This window comes from Microtus pennsylvanicus, chromosome 1, assembly GCF_037038515.1.
Source record: "Microtus pennsylvanicus isolate mMicPen1 chromosome 1, mMicPen1.hap1, whole genome shotgun sequence".
Taxonomy (NCBI): Eukaryota; Metazoa; Chordata; class Mammalia; order Rodentia; family Cricetidae; genus Microtus; species Microtus pennsylvanicus.
Genome location: NC_134579.1, coordinates 219,704,284 through 219,728,295, shown reverse-complemented (window position 1 = coordinate 219,728,295; position 24,012 = coordinate 219,704,284). Strand labels below are relative to the sequence as shown.

Genomic DNA, 24,012 nt, shown 5'->3' with positions numbered 1-24,012 from the left:
TCCTCAGATCTCAGAGGGACTCCAACTCCGTGTCCCCAGGATTCTGAGTCCACTGACATGAAAACAGGTCTTCCAGACCCAGCATGTCAGAGCCCTGGTGGCAGGGGCAGAACTGGAACCCCATTCCACACATGCGGAGGGGAATCCTCCACTTGCTAACACAGGCCCTAACCCGGAAGTGGGATCGGCTCCTGGGTTTAAGGCTCAGACTAGATCCACTGTGCCTTCCTAGACCACAGAGGCTCAAACAAACAAAAACCAGCTGTGTTGGCTTGCATGGATTCCTGCCTGCAGACACTTCCGTTGTGCTGCTGGGCCTCCCTACTTGCCTATGAGTCTTGGTTACTCTCCATTCGTAGGACCACAGGAGCCTGGACCTCCCCAGGGAAATGTCCTGAACCATGAGCACCCACAAACTGGAAGAGAATAGTCAGGAGGGAGATGCAGCGAGATTCGAGTGGAAGCCCAAGGTACAAGGTTGTCCTAGAGCCGGAAGTATCATGCGGTGTGTGTGCAGAGGGACCACAGACTCCCGGCCTGCACCACGGCACTGGTTTTCCTGTGACAGGATGGTGTCCTATATGTGAGAGCTAAAAGGCTCCTCAGCAACTGCTTTATCAGCAGTAACATCCAGCGTTTGCTTAAACGAGCTTCTGGGAATGGCAAGAAAATTTGATCGCTGAGACCACCCCAGGGCCCCATGCTCTGCCCTGCACGTTCTGTTTTTTGTTCTTATTTTTTCTTCCAGGTCAAAGATGAGTTCAAAGATATTTCCATATACTTCTCCAAAGAAGAATGGGCAGAGATGGGAGAGTGGGAGAAAATTCGCTATAGGAACGTGAAAAAGAATTATAAAATGCTGGTTTCTATAGGTAACGAGAAGTCTTGAGATCAGCCTAGGTAAAATGCAAGTCTCCAATTCCCATGGAGACAAGCTTAGAGGACGTGTGTGTGTGTGTGTGTGTGTGTGTGTGTGTGTGTGTGTGTGTGTGAATCCAGAGCCCACCGGGCCTTGTGATGTTTCTTTTGTTCCTTCCTCTAGGGCCTGCTTCCTTTTTAAGAGGAACGTTTTGCTTCTTTTCAGGTCTCAAAGCCCCTAAACCAGCTTTCATGTGTTACCAAAGGCAAGCCATCAGGCCCCAGATAGAAGACAGTGAGGATTCTGATGAAGAATGGACACCCAAGCAGCAAGGTGAGGGAGGGGTCAGGAGGATAGAGGTACCCGTTTGAAACCAGGCCAGATTTAGGTTTCAGAAATGTCTCAGAATTAGCTTCTGAAAACTGGGTTCCCCCGCCCAAGACTCAAAGGTCAGCAAACAAACAAGATGCAAGGCAAAATATAGTAAGAAGCTATCCCTATACATTTTAAAATATCTGAAAATTGTGTACTTATTTATATATACAATAAGCATGAAATATATACAAATCTGGGCGTCAACAAGAAATGTCAAACCCAGAAAGTTAGCACAAGCTCCTGACCTAGTATCTAGTCTATTTCTTGCTCATTATGAATAATGCTAATATGACCATGGATGTGAAAATGTTCAAGATCTTTTCACTTTTTATATGTACATAAAGAAATCAGATTGAATCATAAAGTAATTCTACTTTAATGTTGGGGGGACTTACGATTTATGAGAGCTGCACCATTTTATGTTTGTCCTCATCCTTGCCATTACTTCTTGTGAGTTTTTTTTAATAAGTAAGCATCCTGAAGAGTAAAGATATGTCACTGGGATTTTAATTTTCCTTTCCCCAATGATCACTTGTGTTGATCACCTTTCTCTATGCTTGTTGACCTCTTAGGTATCTGTAGAAGTGTGTGTTCAAATCCTTTCGTCATTGTATTAATTAATCAGCTGAAGCTGCATGACGAACCATCAGGCACTAAGTTTTTAAGCAGAAATATATTTCTTGCTGTTCTGGAAGCCAGAAACCCAACATGAGGGGGCCACCCTGGTCAGGTTTCAACAAGGACGTCCTTCTGTGAGTGTAGGGGATCTTCGTTGTATGTTCACATGAACTCTGTGTGTTCGTGGCTGGTAGAAGTGAGAAGCATCTCTTCCTACCTAGGAAAGAACTAATGTCATCATGGGGCCACTCCCAGGGTCACCTTATTGTAATTAACTTCCAAATATAATATTAGGAAATAGAACTTATATATAAAAATAGTTGATTTGGGAAAAACAAACGAATCTAATCATCTATTTTTAGGTTATTTTGTGTTGATTCTGTGGTTATTGAGTTGTAGGAGTCCTTTATGTAGTCTAGAAATTAACCCCTTATTATATATAGTCTTTGCAAATACTTTCTTCAAGTCATTAGGTTATCTTTTCATTCAGTTGTTTCGTTTGATGTTAAGATTAATGTAATCTTTGTTTCTGTTTCTGTTTTTGGTATTATATCCAGGAAATCAGTTACGTTTTCAATGTTATGAAGATTTTTGTCTAGTTTTCTTCTAATGATTTTATAGAGAGTATCATGCCTTAAGAGTGGTTCCAAACCCGCGTTGAGTCATCTTAAGCTTTGTTCTTTTTCATGATACCCTGGGCTGTTCTGATTCCCTTAAGATCCTATATTAACTTTGATATTTTCTTTTTTTTAAAAGAAAAAATAGATTTTGGGCTGGAGAGATGGCTCAGCGGTTAAGAGCATTGCCTGCCCTTCCAAAGGTCCTGAGTTCAATTCCCAGCAACCACATGGTGGCTCACAACCATCTGCAATGAGATCTGGTGTGGTTGCTGGGAATTGAACTCGGGACCTCTGGAAGGGCAATCAGTGCTCTTAACTTCTGAGCCATCTCTCTAGCCCCCAATTTTGATATTTTCTTAATTCAGCAAAATATGACATTGGCATTTTGGTAATGAATACATTTAATCTGTAGGTCATTTGAGGTAATAGAAACTTTTGTAATATTGTTTTATAAGCCATGAACACAGGCTATTTTTCTGTTTATTTGAGTCTTTAATTTCTTTTAGTAATGTTTTATTATTTTTGGTGTCCAAATATTTTAAATCCTTGGCTAAATTTATGACTAAATATTTTATTTCTTTAACCTTTTAGATGTGCTTTAAAATTTTTTTCCTCCCTGGATTGTTTATTGTTATTGTGCATGTATAAAAACACAACTGATTTTTAAGTGTTTATTTTATATCCTTCAATTCTTAGTGGAACCTTAAGGGATTTCTGTATAAAAGACAATGTAATTTATAAAATTACTTCTTTCTTTTCAAGTTAAGATGACTTGTATTTCTTCCTTGTTTTATTTTTATTTCTTTCTCTCTTTTTTTTGGGGGGGGGGTTTGGTTTTGGTTTTGGTTTTTCAAGACAGGGTTTCTCTGTGTAGCTTTGGAGTCTGTCCTGGAACTTACTTTGTAGATTGGACTGGCCTTGAAACCACAGAGATCTGCCTGTCTCTGCTGAGATTAAAGGTGTGCACCACCACCACGTGACAACTTGTTTTTTGTTTTTTCTTTTCGAGGGAGGGTTTCTCTGTGTAACAGCCCTGAATCTCCTAGAACTTTGTAGATCAGGCTGGCCTCTGCCTCCCGAGTGGGATTAAAGGCACCTGGCTTTGACTTGTATTTCTCTCTTTTTTTCTGTCTTTTTTTTAGCCTACTTATTCTAACCAGGATTGTTGGTATTATGTTAAGGAGAGATAGCAAGAATGGGAATTTTTGATGCCTGCTTTAACCATAGAGGAAGATTTCCAACTTTTCACTGTTGAGGATGATACTGAAAATGTCCTTTGACTGCATGACTTTTTTATGTGTACTTAATTTCTTCTTGTTCTGCTTTATTTAGTTTTTTTTCCTTCTTCTTCTCAGGTCTATCGACTTATTTACTTGAACATAAATGCAATAGATATCTTATGAACACAAAGAGAAGATGAGTTTTGTCTACTTTTGAATAAACTTAAAAAAATCAGCAATGCCCCCAATAGAAAATAGGGTTAATAATATTTCTAAACCAATTTCCATATCACCCATGGGTCCTCCTTGAAGTCTTCATTCAATTATTCAGAATTCTCTGTTCTTGCTGAGTATCCCACATGTAAAAATAAGCATCAAAACCAAAACAGTGATTTCTCATCACTTTTCAGTTAGTCCTCCTTGGGTGCCTTTCCGAGTGAAGCACACCAAACAGCAGAAGGTAAGTCCTCTCCAAATCCTACACACAAGAAAGCACAGATAAGAGAAGAGGCGTAGAGCACCCTGGGAACTGCTGCTTCCTAGTCTCCTCTGCATCTGCTCTCGTCATCATTTAAATCAATAAGAACGTCAACAATAGCAACTGGACTTGTTTTATTTTCACAATATTTCAGATTGTAAACATTTTAAATTAGCAAACCCTTTGAGACAGGGAGTAAGTTATAACTACTTTATAGATAAGGAATTGAAATGTCCAGTAATAATGCCTAAGATCATAGCAAGTAGAGGTGCAGTCAATTTCAGAATTCTTTCTCTAAAGCATGCACAAACTCTTTACAACTTAGTAAAGTCATAGCGTTAGCCATTTCATGGCACACACCTCAGTGCTTCTACCTCAGTTTTTTAGTGCTATGTCAAATGGGAAATACACAAATATACTCTAAGGGTAGTTTACAGATATGAAGAGGATTTTACTTTGGATGCCACAGATAAAGGGGATGTGAGCCTCTTCTCATAGAGACTCATTCTGATAAGAAAGAGCAGCTCTCAGCCCTAAGAATATTGAAGTTTGGCAGCAAGAGGTACACAAATTTAAAAAATGACTTAAGGGGCTGGAAAGATGGTTCAGTGGTTAAGAGCATCGCCTGCTCTTCCAGAGGTCCCAGGTTCAATCCCAGCATCATCATGGCAGTCAAAACCGTCTGTAACCCCAGTTCCAGGGGATCCAACACCCTCACATAGACATAACAAGAATCCACAGAAAATAAAAACAAATAAAAAAAAAGAAAATGACTTAATCAGGTATGGTCGTGCATGCCCATAATTATGTGGGAAACGGTGTCAGAAGGACTCCTGTGAGTTTGATGCCAGCTTAGTCTACATAAGGAGTCCCAGGTCAGCCATGGGTACACAGTGATATAGTGAGTCCTGAAAGAGAAAATGATGTAAGACTTCCATATAAGGCAGGCATTATTCCATCAAAATGTCATCTGTGGGAAAAATTATCAGAAAAGCCATTAATCTCATATTAATATTGTATTCAATCGCACGTGTTCTATTCAGTATCACAAAAAGAATTAGCATTATGGAGTCTGGAGAGAAGGCTCAGTGTTAATAGCATTTCTTGTTCTTCCAGAGGTCCTGCACTTTGTTTCTTGTTTTTTTTTTTTTGGTTTTTTTTTTTTTGAGACAGTGTTTCTCTGTGGTTTTGGAGCCTGTCTTGGAACTAGCTCTTGTAGACCAGGCTGGTCTCGAACTCACAGAGATCTGCCTGCCTCTGCCTCCGAGTGCTGGGATTAAAGGTGTGCGCCACCACCGCCCGGCATCTGCGCTTTGTTTCTAACAGGGCAGTTCAAAGCTGCAATTAGCTCCAACTCCAAGAGATTGAATGCTTTTTTCTGACCCTGACAGAACTTCACACTCCACATACACACACACACACAAACACACACGGAAATGAAAATAAATCTTTAAAATGAACAATTAGTGTGTATACACATTTATGATTGAGAAAATTAGTGAATTTTCTGGAAAAATTAGTGCAAGAACTAACCAATCTAATTCTTTTTTCTTTCTTTAATATTTATTCATTTATTATGTGTATAATGTTCTCTCTGTGTGTATGCCTGAAGGCCAAAAGAGGGCACCAAACCTCATTACAGATGATTGTGAGCCATCATGTGATTGCTGGGAATTGAACTCAGGACCTTTGGAAGAGCAGGCAATGCTCTTAACCACTGAGCCATCTCTCCTGCCTTAATTAATCTAATTCTAGAGTCAACCTAAGCATGATGGCTCAGATCTGTGGTTCAAACACTTGAGTGGCTGAGGTAGGAGGAATCCTGTGAGTTTGAGGCCACCCTACAAAATGAGACCCTGTCTCAAACAACCTAATTCCAGAGTCAGCTACTTCCAACACACCACTTTGCAATTTCAGCATCACTTAGTTGTATAAGTACATTTTTGCTGAGCCTCTCTTCACTCTATTCCCAGAGTTACGCTTCTGCTGTCACTTCCCTTTACAGGCCTGTTTTACCTTTCCTTCGTTTTCTACATTTCACATCTCATCAAGTATCTCCTGCTTTATGCCCTGTTTCTCTCTGTAAGACTTAATCTCTTCATTCACCAACTTTGTTGGCTTTCTAACTAGCCTTCCCAAGTATCCCTCCCTCCAGCCTGAAAGAAGCCTGAATGGAGAGAGCCTAGGATATGGCCTCTTGCCCTAGATTTGCAGCCCATTTAGGTTCTTCTTTTTCTCTTTCTTATTCAGACAGTTCACACGTGTCCAAGGATTTTTCACACATTAACTAAAGTAACACCTGAAAATATGTGGGAAGTCATAAAGAGCTACAGAAATGCCTGTTGTGTTTTTATATGTGCCTCTAATTAAAGGAAGCGCCTGGAATGCCATTAAGTAGTGAATCTAATGTGAAGAAAGTGCCTGGAATAGAAAATTTGCTGGATACAAGTGGTTCAGAACTTGCCCAGAAACCAGTGTCTTCTTCTGGAGAAGGAAATGCCTCTGGACAGCACTCTGGACAAAAACCAAGTAAGAGTAAATAATTTGGGAACTTTAATCTCTCTAGGTTACCTAGGAAGGTTGATGAGAATGGTCTAGAACTGTCTGTGTAGGGAACTTCAGATAGTTCTGAGCTTGGTCTTGTCTAAGCTTTGGGAGTGGGAATGCTGTTAAACACTGTGTCAGGACATTGATTTTAAAGGCATACACTTGGGCTGTCATTCACAAGGATGTACCAGGGCTTGGGCAATATGGAAATGGAAGTTTCTGTCCTGCCTCGTCCTGTAGCCATTCAGTCCCAAAGAAACACACAGATGCTTATATCAGTTATAAACTGTTAGGCCTGTTAGCTCAAGCTTATTATTAACTAAGTCTTACAACTTAAATTAACCCATAATTCTTATCTATGTTTAGCACATGGCTTGGTACCATTTATCAGTAAGACATTCTCATCTTGCTTCCTCTGCATCTGGCTGGTGACTGACTTTGCCTTTCATCTTCACAGAATTCTCCTAGCCTGGTTGCCCGGCCTATACTTCCTGCCTGGCTACTGGCCAATAAGCATTTTATTAAACTAAGATGAGTGACAAATATTTATAGTGTATACAAGAGCATTATCCCACAGCAGTAATCTGTGACCTTCTGAGTGTTAATGTGTGGAAATAAAGCTATAGTAGCTCCTGTGATGCTTTAAAACAGCAAGTGAAGCATAAAATATCTGATCCAGGCAAAGTGTCTGTATGCAGACTTTTCTTTCCCATCAACCAGTTCCCAAATAAACAACCTGGAGACTTAATAGTAATTATAAATCCTTGGTTAATGGCTCGGGCTTGTTACTAGTTAACTCTTGCAACTTAAATTTACCCATTTATATTAATTTAATAATAAATATTATATAAATTAATTTATATCAATATAATTTATATTAATGACATTCTGTCACATGATGTTACCTCTCTTTCATATTGCACCTCCTGTTTCTTCTTCGTGTCTGGATGGTGACTCCTTTGGCTCTGCCCTTCTTCTTAGCAGCATTCTCTCTGCCCCAAAAATCCTGCCTATTGATCAGTCAGCTTTTTATTAACAATGAGAGAAACACATTTTAATACTGTACAGAAGGATTATTCCACAGCAATATCCAATAAATCTTCTCTGTGGCAATAGGAACCAAATTCTCTCAATGCTGTGTGCCCAGGCTTTGTTCAATGCCTAATCTTTAGCGGTGCCCTCAATAAATATTTTCTAAATGAATCAATATGTGAATAAACGTTTTTAGTAGAAAAATGTGGGCATGTAGAAATTAAACCTGAAAAGTCAGAAATTAAAATTGGATTAGGCACTTGGTGGTGGTGGTGCACACCTTTAATCCCAGCACTCAGGAGGCAGAGGCAGGAGGGTCTCTGTGAGTTCAAGGCCAGCCTGGTCTACTTGTTGCAAAACCGCAGGTACTTGAGCTTCTGCTAATTCAGGCAGTGGGGTTCCGCTGCAAAACTTAGCCAAGGCAGGCAGAATGGGCCTGTGAGGCCGAGTATGTCTCGGACTCGGCACTGGGGCCGGAGTCACGAACTGAAAAACAGTACCCTACCCGGAGTGTGCTGTGTTAGCTAGCGGGCTACCCGCTTGAGTCTGGGGCAAAATAGCCCGACGTTGGACGCCAAAATGTAGCGGCGTAAACGAATGCAGACAGATTGTAAAAATATATATAGTTTTAATGTAGAAATAGACTTACAAAACCACCGTTCCCGCGGAGACCAGGAAAGCAGAAGCGACAGCTCGGAGCACGCTCGCCAAATTTATAGGCAGACAGCAGTCCGAGGCGAACACGCCCCCTAAGGGGCGGGACTTATCCCTACACTGAAGAGCAAGTTCCAGCACAGCCAAAGCTACACACAGAAAAACCCTACCTTGAAACGCCCCCCAAAAAATTAGATTAGGCATCTGTAGTCAGTTGAAGACAGAAACTTAGCTTCCTTAAACAGATAAAGTGGAATCAGAGTATATAGAATGGTAAAAGATAATTTTATGGCAATAAATTTCACATTTTCTTTTAAATTTTTTAAAAATAAATTTTAGTTTTTAAAGATTTGTTTTTATATGTGTATGTGTGTCATTTACATGCCTTATTCCTGCAGAGACTGAAAGAGAGTGTTTGATTACCTAGAGCTACCACTGTGTGGGTGCTGTTAACCAAACCTGGGTTCTAAACAAGAGCAGCAAGTGCTTTAATTTTAGATTTTCTGAAGAAACAGGGATAAATGCTCCAGGTCCACAAACTTTTACTCTCCTTTGTCCTCCAACCCAGAACCAAGGAGAAAGAAGGCTGAAGTGAAGATGTACAGCCTGCGAGAGAGGAAGGACCTTGCCTATGAAGAGGTTGGCGAGCCCCAGGACGATGACTACCTCTGTAAGTGTCCTTCAAGACCTTCTCATGTAGAAGGCTGCTATGTCCTGGTATGATTCACCGGGTCGTTTGGAGTTTAGATTATATCTACTGTAGTGACTGTTAATGTCATCCTAGCCTGCCAAGCGCTGACCCCTCCCTGGGGAGGGTCAGGACCACTCCCACTGGGTATTTAGGCCCATGCCATAAAAAGGAAAATGTGGTTTTAGGATTGCATGTGCGCCCCCTCTGTCTTCCCCCTGCCATGCTCTTGGTCACCCAGGACGTCCGTCTATTAAACATGGGCATTAAATTTGGTTAAACTAAGTGACTTAGGTTCAAACTGAGAGGAAATGACATGGGTGCCATGGTCTTTCTGAAGACCTTTAGATCTGGGAATGTTCATACACCTCCCCTAATCCCTGCTGTTCTTATCTTAGATTGCGAGAAGTGCCAGAATTTCTTCATCAACAGTTGTCCCAACCATGGGCTTCCTATATTTATAAAAGACAATGAAGTGAACGGGGGGCATCCTAACCGCTCAGTCCTCAGTCTGCCCCCTGGACTGAGAATTGGTCCATCCGGCATCCCTGAGGCTGGACTTGGAGTATGGAATGAAGCGTCTGACCTGCCCGTGGGCCTGCACTTTGGCCCCTATAAAGGCCAGATCACAGACGATGAAGAGGCAGCCAACAGTGGCTACTCCTGGCTGGTGAGAAATGCATCCTCAGTCTCTCCACTTCCTTCCTGTGCTTCTGGTATGAGATACTAAGACATGGACAGGGGCCACATGCCTAATTTTGTGTACTGATGGTCTTTGTACAATCACGGAGGTCCTGATTCAGGATCTGAGGGTGAGTAGGAATACGGTGGCACAGAGACACAGAGAACAGAAGTGCACAAGATCCAAAGCATCATGTGGGACCCCGTTAAGTGGCAGAGTCCAAAGCTCAGGAAGCACTGATGAGGGTGGAGTGACATGACTTCACTGTTGTCGTCCCGGAGCCTTAACACATCTTTGTTTCTGAAACTCAGATCACCAAGGGGAGAAACTGCTATGAGTATGTGGATGGGCAGGATGAGTCCCAAGCCAACTGGATGAGGTAAGGCCGTCAGACCTCTGGGCTCCAAGAAAGGCTGTCACTCACAAAACTTATCCCTTTCTCTTTCATCATGACACCCTTTTTGGTTCTCATACTATGCTTTTCTCTTCTGTGCACAGTATTTTTTCATTTTGTTAACAGTCAGGAAAAAAATAAGTTACTAATACTATCATTAGCTTTTATCAAAGCACAAATCTGCTCAGCAAAATTGGAATACTGAGCAAACTTTAATGAGCTTACATTCATTGAAGACACTGGGTTTATAATTTATTCAATATTTATGAAGCATTTATTTCGTGTTCCAGTTCAGAAAACAGATTTGATTACTTGAGCAGATCATACAACTTGTGTCCTTACAAGAGACATGTTACAGATATTTTACTATAGGAAAGTTTGGCTGTAAGTCTTCTTTTTTTTTTTTTTGAGAAATACACAGTGCTGAAATAACGAAGGACATTCCGTCTGTGAGGGCAGGAAATGTCCTTAGCTTCAAAGACATCTGTACTGGGTTCTGGAAGGATGTAGGTTCGGATACAGTGTGCCCCAGCCTTTTTCTGTGAGTGAGTCTTATTTGATTAGAAGATAGAAAGTCTAATTAAACTACTGTTTTTCTGTTGTCTTTCCTTTTAAGACAAAGTAACATAGGTTTTCCTTAAACTCCCTATGTAGTAGAGGATTAATTAAATTTGTTATCTCTCTGACCACATTTCCAGATTATAGGCATGCACCACCATATCCAGTATTATGTGGTGCTGGGGTTGGAGCCCTGTGTTTTGTGAATATGGGCGGGCATTCCTCCAACTGAGCCATATCTTTAGCCCTATTTTCTGTGTTGTCCCGCTAAGAGACCTCTCAGGTTCTATGATAAACTGGGCAGGTAGCAGGGAGAACTTTCAAACAAACTGGGAGTCAGTGTAGGATGAAATGTAAGACTCTAGAAACAGAGTACATGACTGGTGCCAAGCTCTAAGGTATAAACTGGGAGATTGAGAGTTTAGAGAAACAGACAGTCACTGCTTTGTCACCAGTAAATTTAGAAGTCTGAAACAGCTTTGAAAGCTGGGCTCTTGGGGAAAGAAAGGGCTCTGGGGCAGAGTGGCAGGACTTGGAACTAGGATGTACATAACATTATGAAAGAGATAGGTGAGAACATAGGGTTCTTTGAAAAGAGAGTGGGAGAGTGAAAACATAGGAGCATGGAGGTATGAAGCATGATTAAGGGGTAGACGCAGATAGGAACCTTCCTTTTGTCTCTAGGTATGTGAACTGTGCCCGGGATGATGAGGAGCAGAACCTGGTGGCCTTTCAGTACCACAGACAGATCTTCTATAGAACTTGCCGGGTCATCAGACCAGGTTGTGAGCTTCTGGTCTGGTATGGGGATGAGTACGGCCAGGAACTGGGCATTCAGTGGGGAAGCAAGAGGAAGAAAGGACTCACAACAGGAAGAGGTAGGCACTGCTGTGGTTCCTTAAAAAGAAAACAAAGAAAAGAAGGAATTCTCCTTGAAAACTTTTGTGTTTCAACTTTTTTTTAATGATTTATAGTAAACAAAAGTGAAGTTTAAATCCATTGGAGAAAAATGAAAATTTCAAGCACTTCTCTAGGAGACACACCTCAACTGTTAAAAAGCTTACCATAAACAAACTGCATAAAAATCAGCATCTAGGGCACTCAGTAATACTAGGAGCAAAAAGGGCCGGGGAAATGAGAGAGGCAGGGTGAGGCAAGAAAATGAAACATAAGCACACTTTTAATCCTAGAACTTGGGAGACAGAGGCAGGTGGATCTCTGAGTTTAAGGACAGCCTGGTCTACAGAGTGAGTTTCAGGACAGCCTGTATTAAATAGAGAAACCCTATCTTGAAAAAGAGAGAGAGAGAGAGAAGAAAGGAAGGAAGGAAGGAAGGAAGGAAGGAAGGAAGGAAGAAAGAAAGAAAGAAAGAAAGAAAGAAAGAAAGAAAGAAAGAAAGAAATTAAACATGAACAGGATTCCTCAAAGTCATTTTTAGAAACAGGAATCCACAGCAAGGAACAGACACAAACCCCATCCACAAATGAGACCCTAGATACAACATATTTATCCCACTCAGAGGTAGAATAAATTGAAAAACCAAAAACAACAACTCACTAGACAGTGATGGATCACGTCTTTAATCCTAACACTTGGGAGATAAAAGCAGGCAGAGCTCTGTGAGTTCGAGGCCAGCCTGGTCTACAGAGCAAGTTCTAGGACAGTCGGGACTACAGGAGAAACCCTGTCTTGGAAAAACAAAAAGCAAACAATAACAAACTACAACTCAAATCTCCTGATTTTACATGGCTTAATCCAGATGTTACCCACCCCACCCCAGATTCAGAATGAAATGTGAGTCAAACAGGGAAAAGAACTGTAACATTCAAAACTGTTCACCTTGAAAAGCTAATATCAGGAAAATACTGTTGTGTTCATGTAATATACCTCTTGACATGAAAAAGCAGTATGTCAAGGAGGATTAATGCAAGGTATATTTTTAAATAACAAGCAGAATCTCAGACTTTATATAGTAAATGAAACTTGAAATGATTGACTTCACATCCTGTGATGTTCTGATTTGGGGCACTTCTACCCAGTGGTTGTCAAGCTGCCTTGTTCTGCTCCTGACAACAAAACAGTGGTTCTCTCAATCCTTCTTTCTAAAAAATCAGTACTACAAACACTTTGATTTCTGGTAAGATTCATCAAAGAATCCTCTTCATTAAAAACATTTTAGAAGTACAGCTCCTGTCCACTCACAACAAGAATACGTGGGACAGACAGGGTAAGCTGTCAGTGTGTACGTGCTCAGGTGGTTCCCTCCCACCTTGCCTTGACTACTTCAGTATCAAGAGGAAGTTCTTCTTACTCATACCTCTATATTTATGTCCATGGCTTTTGAAGGATATGGTGAAATGATGTGAATTGAAAAATCGCCAACTTTTGCCTACCCACCAAACTAACAACTTTATAAAGAAATTAAAACTGGGTGACTTCAAGACCAACATAACTAACTTAGCAAGACTGTGTCAAAATAAATACAGGATTGGGTGTTGCCTGGCATGTGTAAGGCCTCCACCCCTTACTTTCAAAAGAAGAAAAGAAGGGGCTGGAGCGATGGCTCAGAGGTTAAGATTACTGACTGCTTGCTCTTCCAGAGGTCCAGAGTTCAATTCCCAGCAACCACATGGTGGCTTACAACGATCTGTAATGAGATTTTCTGCCCTCTTGTGGCATGAAGGCATACATCCCAGAACACTGCATACTTAATAAATAAATAAATCTTTAAAAAAAAAACAAAACTTAGCTGCGGATAGAGCTCTGTGATAGGTAATTGCCTAGCGTGCACAAGACTCTGACTTCCATAACCAGTATCACAAAAGTGAGGAAAGAAAAAAGGGAGTGAAAGAAACAAAAGAAAAACAAATAGAGAGGGTATTAAATCTTTACATATTTTACTAATGCCCAGAAAGATGTACCCCAAACGGATTGATTCTAATCTAAAGAACTGATGTTTGACAAATTCTAAACTGGTAAGACTTTCTAAGAAATGACAACACTAAAACAAGTTACAGAAAATAGAGGTGTGCACAAATACACAGTAGACAACAAATGTACACAATAAAAGCATGTACCGTGAGCTTACTGCTGATTTTACCTCTACCATTCGATGGTTCAAATCATGATTTCCTAATACATACACAAGATTTTAAAAATAAATAAACGTGAAGGAAGTCCAAGAAAATATAAGAAACTAAAACAGAATGTAAGAAAAAGATCACTGTAGATAGAACTTTTCATCTATGACGACACATTTAGATATATGTTCTATTATCATAACAAAGGTGGAATAAATCATCTGACGATATTTTGTTTACTAAAGGATGCTAAATTAATAATAGAACACTTACAGAGGTAGGAAGTAGTTCTGATGTCATCTCACTTATTAATCTTTGATGGATGCTGATAAAACTGAAAGATAGGATGTGCTGGCTAGTTTTATGTCAACTTGACCCAAGCTAGACTCATCAGAGAGGAGGGAGCCTCAATTGAGAAAATGCCTCCCTACGATCAGGCTTCAGACTACCCTGTAGGGCATTTTCTTAATTAGTGGCTGACACAGGAGGGCCCAGTCCATTGTGGGTCCTGGGTTCTATAAGAAAACAGGCTGAGCAAGCCAGTAAGCACTCCTCGCAATGTCCTCTATATCAGCTCCTACCTCTAGGGTCCTGCTTCGACTTCCCTCAGTGATGGACTGTTACCTGGATGTTTAAGCTGAAATAAATCCTTTCCTTCCCATGTTGTTTTGGTCGTGGTGTTTCATTACAACAATAGCCACCCTAACTAGGACACATGATCAATCAAAAGCCACAGGCACTTGTAAAGTGAGAACATCTTTGTAGTTCCCAGTGTGGAACCCTGTGCCTCATGCATGGCTCATGAAGACTTTACCAATGAGCCCCATCCTCCCTCAAAAGAACAAAAAAAGCCTTAAAAGCAGTTTGGGTATCTACATGAGTTCCCAATCTAGTGTCAATTATTTTATTTTGTAATTAAGAGAGGAGAAATGTGGATGGTTCTACCTACCCATAAGAATGTGAAAGACCAAATATATCCCACAAACCATGTATGTTCACATGAAAATCTTCACCCGATATGACATTCACCTGTCAAGAGGAAGCAATTCAAAGGCTGTTACACAGCTGATGTGCCAGGTGGAAGGAGCCATCCAGACTTTGCCCTCCTTGCCAACCCCTTTCTGGACAACAGTGAAACAGATCTTCATAGATGATGGATTTAGTACAGAAGCCATGATCAGAATCAGGATTGGCATGACACACAACTGTATTGACATTTCAGAGTTGTGTCAGTCAGAGTTGGGCTTCTACTGAGGACGCTGGCCCTGCTGTAGTCATGAGCATAAGAACGTGGTTCTGTTTGGACGATGTTTGATTCCCTCTTCAGAGAAAGTAGCCTCCATCAAACAGCTCTGACTTTCTGTTGCTGGCTCCTCTGTGGATCTTCAGGAACTTTGTACTTTTTCTTCTGTCCATGTACTTTGCAGCCAGGCTTTCAACCAATCAAACTTTAGGAGCCAGCATCCATTTGAGAATCCCAAGCAAACACCGCATAGTACTTTGAGTTTCATCATCAGGAACAATTACATGCGATACTGTACTGTCAAACTCAGCACTTTGTTTTTTCTTAAGAACTTTCTCAAGTTTTCTGAGGGTCAGAAGCAAGTTCATTGCCTGTAAGCATCCATACTTTTGCTGCCCCGAATTCATGGCCAATCACTTGTTAGTTGAGAATGATTCATTCTTCTCTGGTAGCAACAATAATGATCACACATTGCCTGTGAGGTGTTTTGAATAAGAATGGCCCCCACAGGCTCATATTTGAATGCTTAGTCATCAGGAAGTGGAACTCTTTGATAGGATTAGGAGTGTGGCCTTGTTAGAGAAAGTGTTTTACTGGGGGGTGTTGACTGAGGTTTTCTGTCCTTCCCAGTTCCTGCAATGATTAAGTCCCAAAGAAATCACACAGAGGTCTACATTAGATATAAACTGATTGGCCCATTAGCTCAGGCTTCTTATTAACTCTTATAACTTATATAGCCCATTATTAGCCCATTATTCTTATCTCTGTGTTAGCCATGTGGCTCAGTACCTTATTCATCAGGGCAGTCACACCTTGCTTCTTCTGTGGTCGGGTCAGGACCCCTGAGGCTTCCTCCTTCCCAGAATTCTCCTGTTCTAATTGACCCACCTCTACTTCCTGTCTGGCTGCTGGCCAATCAGTGTTTATTTAAAATATAATTGATAGAATACAAACCATTCTCCCACGTGGGAGGGGATGGACTTGGAGGTTTCACAAGCCCATTTGAGGCCCAGTATCTTTCACTTTGCCTGAGGATCAGGGTGTAGCCCTCAACTGCTTCTCTAGTACCGTGCTTGCCATGCCTGCCACTATGCTCCCTGCCATGATGATAATATATGTAAAAGGAGACTGTTTATTCATTTCCTGGCTGCTCAGACCCAAATAATCACACAGAAACTATATTAATTACAACACTGCCTGACCTATTGGCTCAGGCTTCTTATTAACTAACTCTTAACATAGTAAATTAACCCATTTCCATTCATCTGTGTATTGGCACAAAGTTGTGACTTACTGGTAAGGGTCTGGTTTCTGTCTCCTTGGGCAGCTACATGGCATCTCCTGGACTCTGCCTACTCTGTTATATATACTTATATACTTTCTATATGTACTTATATACTCTCTTATATATACTTAGTCACTCTCTTCCATCCTAGCTATATTCTTCCATGCCTTAGGCCAAAGTAACTTTATTCATTAACCAATAAAAACAACACATATACAGAAGGACATCCCACATCATCTGTACTAACCTCTAAAACTGTAAGTCAGCCTACCAATTAAATACTTTCTTCTATAAGAGTCATGGTGTCTCTTCACAGCAACAGAACAGTGACTAAGACAGTCTGGATAACCCATGGGCCACATACCAAATATGTCAGTAGCATTCCTGGAGGCACCACAGGACAGTATCCATCTTCCCATTCTTTTTGCATCATGGAATGGTAAGTTTTTCTGATAGCCAAGTGGTAGTCACCAAAGTGTTATGCTGGAGCAGCAATTCCACTACTTTTGAGTGACCATGACTGCAGGTTTCATACAATGGTGTCCATCCCGCATGATCTTTAACATTTGGGTCATTTCCACTTTGCAAGAAGCATTCAACGGAAGGTTATTGCCCTTAATAGGAGCATTATGAAGCAATCTCTCTCCTCTGTTATTTTTTTTCTTGGCCATAATTTTAGGTGACAGCTTTATGTGCAGGGGCTTGGCATCATTTGTCTGTGAGTTGAGCTCTTCAGCAAAGGTGGGAGTTGCCTGGTGAAAGACTAAGGGAGTCATCTGATATGTTACTATTTCTCCTGAATGTGACATCAACTTGAAGTCTGCCCGAAGGCAATGAAGAACAGTCATTAATATGTTTTCTACAAGCATGAAATCTCTGCTGGTTCTTGGAATGTTGCTCCCACATCCCTTAGAAGTAGGATTGGGAGACCTGCTGTAACCTTGAGATTTCCATATGCCTTACTGAATGAAGATCTTTTACACAGACCTTCCTCTTAGAAGTCTTTTTATGCTTGCTCACGGCATCTGAAGACAGTATATGCTCAGTCAATAGTAAAGAGACTTTAGTCAAGTTTCCAAAATATTCAGATTCTGCAAGAGTCAGTTGCTAGCTAATAAGTCAGTTTCACCATTTACTGATGAACACTCAACTGGTGGTTGGCTGCAGGAAGCTCTCCTTCAATTCCTCTTTGGAATCAAATCTACTACCTTCTTTCCTGGCCTTAATTCTGCTCCTGGTTGATCTCAGCTAAAGATTTCTTCTGCTGTCTCTTTGAGATGTTCTAACAGCTGTTTTAACCATCTTAGAAACAACTTCATGAGGATTTGTAGGAACAGATTCATGCACTGACCCTTGCTAGGTTTTATCATCATTTTGAGGCTAGGTTTATACTGACGCTTTATTCATACATATCTGACTCTCTTACTTCAAGGACTTTAAGATTATAGGCAAAAGAAGAAAAGTTCTCAAGTACCCACCAACTATTTTAGTGAACTGGTTTATTCTGGTCCTTTTTGTTATTTTAATTTCCTTCTTATTGGTAAATAATATGAATATGTCATCATGTATTATATCAATTAGCTGTCAAGTAAATTATGGTTTTATGTTAGGAGGAAATATATAAAATTAACAAAATTATTTGAATGCCAGCTCTTTGGAAGCTGACTCACAAGCTGGGGAAGCATGCATACTTGTACAGATCTGTGCAGAGTCAGGAACTGACTCTGGCTTTGAAGAAAAGTAATCCAGGAAAACTGTTTAGAAACCTGTGGAGTAGGGGTGAATATAAAGGACAGTGAAGGAAGATAACATTTGGGAGGAACAAACAGTTGGTCAAAGGGTCTCACAGAGGAAGTAGCTGAGGTAACTGGCTCAATGCATGAAAGGTTTGAACTTTTGAGAACAGGCTGAAATCACTTAATGGAAGGAAGTAGATGACAGAGAAATGCACATAAGCCTGTTAATGTAGAGCTTATCACTTGTGACTGGTTCCAGGACAGTGGAGAATGAAGTGTGGGGTTTTCAGTCCTCCATTCTAAAATGATGCTTTGGTTGATTTTCTAAAATATAATGCAGTGTACAATCACCTTAGCAATTGCTTCAATCTCTGGAGATGTGGGGGAAGGAGGACTGCATACAAAGAGTTGTGTGTCTAATAGTATTTGACTAAGGATATATTTTGAAACAGGATTTTATGTTATATTCGAAGAGGGCTAAGAGTAAATGTAATGAGCATGGATACTTGGTGTGAAGCCTGAGGGAAACCATTAACTTTCATTTTAAGATTTGTGGATTACTGAGAAAGACAATTTATAGCCAAGCTGTGGCAGCAGAAGTCAGGGTTTTTTATTCAATAGGACCCAGCACATTCTGCCTTCTCTAACCTGAATTCTACTTCAGGAGACTTCCCAGTTGAATATGTATTTTTTGAATGAGAAAACAATTTCAAATTAACTTGTGTTGCTTTTATCTACCTACTTGCCCACAGATGTCAATCTTCTACCCGGATGAACTCCAGTTTAATGCATACATCCTTTTCCCTTCTTAGGAAAAACCATGAAAGGAAATTCCACCCAAGTCAGGAAGTGTTACTGTGTCTCAATAGAATGAAATAGGTGGGGAGAATGCATGGGGAAAGGTGCTCAGGGATCTAAGTAAGTGAAACGGGGTAAGGTAGGATATAGAAGACACTTGTCATTTGTAGGGCATGGTCAGCGCTGCACTGTAGTGATGAGGCGAGCACGCACAGCTAGCTTTACACCCGAAATAACAACACACAAATTGTATTATTTAAATACTGCCTGGCCCATTAGCTCTAGCCTCTTACTGGCTAACTCTCACATCTTGATTAACCCATTTCTATTAATGTGTGTAACACCACGAGGTGGTGGCTTACTGGGAATATTCTAACCTGCGTCCATCTCGGAGAGGAGAGCTAGGGCATCTGCCTCACTGCCTTCTTCCTCCCAGCATTCTGTTCCGTCTACTCCACCCACCTATGTTCTGACCTATCAGGCCAAGCAGTTTTTTTTTATTAATTAACCAATGAAAGCAACACATAGAAAGAAGACCCACCTACATTACTGCACCATTTAGACCAGAAGTAAAACTGCCTCTGATCCTACTTGGAGGACCTTTTATAGATTTCTGTAAAAGATGTAGAATAAGGGAATGCCCTCACAATTTGCACCTGATGGGAGACAATTTGTTTTGGCTGTTGTTTGTCTTGAAACAAAATTTCACCCCATAGCCAACCCCAGGTTGTCCTTGAACTGAAAGTGATCAGTCATGAACCATCAAACCCAGCAGAGTTTGTGTTCACATGCAGACTGAGTAGTGGGATAGGCTTGACCACAAAAAAAAAAAAAAAAAAAACAGATGCATAGGCAGTTTGTTTATTATGTTCACTCTAACCAAAAACTTCATATTTTCGCAGACTTAAGGACAGAGATCCATCCTTGTCTTTTGTGCTCTTTGGCCTTCTCAAGTCCAAAATTCCTTAGTCAACATGTGCAATGGAATCATCGCACTCAAATCTTCCCAGGAGCATCTGCAAGGATAAACTCCAAACCAGGGGTTCACAGTCCAGATCAGCTTCAGGAACAGCAACATTTTGATTCACACAACAAAAATGACAAGGTCAGAAGTCAAGATGTCAAAGGAAAGTCCAAACCCATGCATAAATGGACAAGACAGATTTCAACAGCCTTTCCCAGCACACTCAAAGGAAACATGAGATATGAGGAAACTAAGAAAACTATGGAAGAAGAGCTCAGAACAGAGCAGAAAACAAATACAGAGGATGCAGTCGGATCATTTATTGGATCAGAAATGTCAAGAGTTGAAAGAGAACATGGGCAATGTTTCAGTGATAAGTCAAATGTCAATGAGCAACAGAAGACACACACAGGGGAGAAGCCCTATGTTTGCAGGGAGTGTGGGCGGGGCTTTACACAGAAGTCAGTCCTCATCAGTCACCAGAGGACACACACAGGGGAGAAGCCCTATGTTTGCAGGGAGTGTGGGCAGGGCTTTACACAGAAGTCACACCTCATCCTTCACCAGAGGACACACACAGGGGAGAAGCCCTATGTTTGCAGGGAGTGTGGGCGGGACTTTACACAGAAGTCACACCTCATCCTTCACCAGAGGACACACACAGGGGAGAAGCCCTATGTTTGCAGGGAGTGTGGGCGGGGCTTTACACAGAAGTCAGTCCTCATCCGTCACCAGAGGACACACACAGGGGAGAAGCCCTATGTTTGCAGGGAGTGTGGGCGGGGCTTTACACGGAAGTCACACCTTATCCTTCACCAGAGGACACACACAGGGGAGAAGCCCTATGTTTGCAGGGAATGTGGGCGGGGCTTTACACGGAAGTCACTCCTCATCAGTCACCAGAGGACACACACAGGGGAGAAGCCCTATGTTTGCAGGGAGTGTGGGCGGGGCTTTACAGTGAAGTCACTCCTCATCCTTCACCAGAGGACACACACAGGGGAGAAGCCCTATGTTTGCAGGGAGTGTGGGCGGGGCTTTACACAGAAGTCAGTCCTCATCAGTCACCAGAGGACACACACAGGGGAGAAGCCCTATGTTTGCAGGGAGTGTGGGCGGGGCTTTACACGGAAGTCAGTCCTCATCCTTCACCAGAGGACACACACAGGGGAGAAGCCCTATGTTTGCAGGGAGTGTGGGCGGGGCTTTACACAGAAGTCACACCTTATCCTTCACCAGAGGACACACACAGGGGAGAAGCCCTATGTTTGCAGGGAGTGTGGGCGGGGCTTTACAGTGAAGTCAGTCCTCATCAGTCACCAGAGGACACACACAGGGGAGAAGCCCTATGTTTGCAGGGAATGTGGGCGGGGCTTTACACGGAAGTCACACCTCATCAGTCACCAGAGGACACACACAGGGGAGAAGTCCTATCTTTTCAAGAAAAATGAGAAAGCCAATAGCAATAGAAACACACCTCAACAATCACAGAAAGACAAATGTAGCCTCTAAACATCTCACTTATTCTACTAAAACTTCTGACAAGTCTGATTTTTCTAAACTCAAGAATATAAAATGGTTGGGCAGACACACCTTTAATCCCAGCACTTGGGAGGCAGCGGAAGGTGGATCTCTGTGATTTCGAGACCTGGTCTATAGAGCAATTTCCATGATAGCTAGGTCTTTTTACATAGAGAAAACCTGTCTGTAAAATATATATATTCAGAAAAAAATGTCCATTTTCCTTTTTTTTTTGTCTTTTTTGTTTGTTTTGTTTTTTGGCTGTTGTTAAGTCTAGACCTTAGCCTTCAGCCCCTGGCATCCATCCCAGCGCCCCTGGCATGGGAGTTGCTTTAGTCTGGACTCCAAATTCCAGCATACTCTCACAGGGTATTTAAGTGGGTTTCCAAGGGAGAAACACGTAGATCTGGGTTTGCATGGGCTTTCCGCTCTCCTGTCTCTTCATGTGCTTGGCCTCCCGAGAGCACTGTACTCAATAAAACGATAAGCATTTTGATTTGGTTTGATTTGACCTAATTGGATTTCTTTGCACCTGCGGAGCTGCCCCTTTTTATTATTTTTTCTTAACAGCTGAGTTTTATCTTAATGGGTCTTTGGTTGGTTGGTTGGTTGGTTTCGTTTTTCAAGATAAGGTTTCTCTGTGTAGCTCTAGTTGTTCTGGAACTTGTTCAGTAGAGCAGGCTGGCCTTGAAATCGATCTGCCTGCCTCTGCCTTCTTAGTGCTGGGATTAAAGGCTTGCACCCCACTACTACAAATTCCCATTTTCATGACATGAGATAAACTAGAAAAACAAAACAAACAAACAAAAAAAAAACAGAGAAAGGTTCCCTGGGTATTCAAAGGATGTCTCACAATTCTTTCACACACAAATCCCTTCCATTTTTAAATTTATTCTATTTATTTATTTAGCTTCCCGGTCTAATAAAGCTTGTCTCCATACAAGTTTGAAGCCCGAGTACCTCATTCTAATCACTGGAAGCAGAGAAAGTCAGGAAGGCATTAGAGAACTCATACTCTGAGTTTAGGTCTTTGTGTAATTTTAATCCCGGGAAAGGTATAAGTCCGAGACCACTATAGTATTGCAGAATCATAGCCAGGCAGGTGTGGTGGCGCAGACCTTTAATTCCAGCGCTTAGGAGAGAGAGGCTTTCTCTACTCTCCTGTCAGGTTCCTCCTTTGTTTTTGTTTGTTTTTAACTAAGTTTCTAAAGACTCAGGAGCCAGATGCTGTGGTGAAAACTACTAGCTCAGAGAGGGAGAGAAAGCACTCAGTTGACCATCCTCCTCAGCATCATCCCAGAAAGAACATTCTCCTATGTCATCTGAAACAAAAGCTCCTCTAACCAGATATCCCTCCTACTTCTTGTGTGCCTCTCTCTACAGCCTCCTGACATGCTCTTATTCTCTGTGTATTTTTCCTTATCAACTAGTTGCTTGCTCCACATCTTGACCTATGGTTGATTTTATTTAATCCTGTTTACAATATTCAAGCAGCAAAACTCTTGGATTAAAGGTGTATGCTAGGGTTGAGTCACACCACAGCTAGAAGCATGTTTTTCCAGCAAATAATGCAATCTTGGGGTTCACAGTATTATCCAATATCCTACAACAACTCTTAGCTTCTTTTAACCTCTGTAAACTCAGACAGAGTTGTATGTGCACATGTATGAGGACATGTGAGGGTCAGCCATAATAATCTAAGTCTGGGCAGAAAAGAAGTTCTTTACTTCCTCCAACCATTATCACTTGGGTCTCCGGCCATTGATAAATTTAAATGGAGCCTAGAGTCTCAATAGTTTACCCTGAGACAATGCCTGGCAGGCCAACCCCAGCCAAGAGCAGACCATTCGAAGAAAATTCCTGGCATCCCAAGCACTGTAGATAGAAACACCTGCCAGCACTAAACCAGGACACCCCTAGACAAATGTCAGTCAATCAGGGTTCCTGAACCTCAGAGATCCCTTACCCCCACTTTTACTACTATAAAAACCCAATTCTAATTGAGCTCCGGGCTCTTTAGATATTCCAATACATTGGACATGTAGAGACCGAGTTTGCAAATTTGATTAAAATAAAGGCTCTTTGCTTTTACATATGGGTCTCCTTTGTTGACTTTTGTGGGGATCCATGGACTTGGGCACAACACATCATTGTGTGGGTATGGTTATGATGATATACCTACACACATGTATACATTTTATTTGTATGTGCATGCGTGGGTATGTTTATTTGGGCCTGCCAATCAGGGAAACAGTGCAATCACTCCATTCCTCTAGAGTAATCCTAGAGTCTCATGTGTGTTTGTATTTGTGTGTATGTGTAGATAAATAGAGAGGTAGATAAATGTTAGAAGATAGATAGGTTAGATATGAAATGGAGGAGAAAGAGCTCAAGGTGAATAAATGCCTGGATGACCTAGAAAAGACAAATATAAGGCTGATGAATATGATGAAGACAATCCAAGACTTGAGAATGAAATTCAAATAGGAGAAAGAAAAACTGAAGAGGAATCAAGATGAAATGAAGGTGGGATTGAAAATCCCAATTGCCCAACTAGAAAATTCAAAGGAAAGCTTTTCAAGTAGAGAGAATCAAATAGAAGGCAGAAAGAATATCATGTCTCAGAGATTAAACAGAGTCTAGATCAAATAAAAGGAGAA

General features: G+C 41.3%; 1 protein-coding gene and 1 pseudogene across 1 annotated transcript; one reads left to right on the top strand and one right to left on the bottom strand.

The window, feature by feature from the left end:
* The first annotated feature begins 389 nt into the window (after nt 1-389).
* Prdm9 (PR/SET domain 9) lies at nt 390-21,343 on the top strand. Its single transcript, XM_075944620.1, has 10 exons — nt 390-470; nt 749-872; nt 1,085-1,192; nt 4,103-4,152; nt 6,543-6,699; nt 8,972-9,073; nt 9,490-9,761; nt 10,085-10,152; nt 11,410-11,603; nt 19,770-21,343. Exons 1-10 carry the CDS (start codon nt 402-404, stop codon nt 21,341-21,343), a joined length of 2,718 nt encoding a protein of 905 aa, XP_075800735.1. The 5' UTR covers nt 390-401.
* Nucleotides 14,831-19,425, bottom strand: LOC142837806 (BRCA1-associated RING domain protein 1 pseudogene; annotated as a pseudogene).
* Nucleotides 21,344-24,012: the final 2,669 nt, after the last annotated feature.

Coding starts and splice junctions, on each gene's coding strand:
- Prdm9 (XM_075944620.1), top strand. CDS start 402: ATGAGCACCCACAAACTGGAAGAGAATAGTCAGGAGGGAGATGCAGCG. Junction 9,762..10,084: donor ACAGTGGCTACTCCTGGCTG/GTGAGAAATGCA, acceptor TCTGAAACTCAG/ATCACCAAGGGGAGAAACTG. Junction 11,604..19,769: donor AGGACTCACAACAGGAAGAG/GTAGGCACTGCT, acceptor ATATTTTCGCAG/ACTTAAGGACAGAGATCCAT.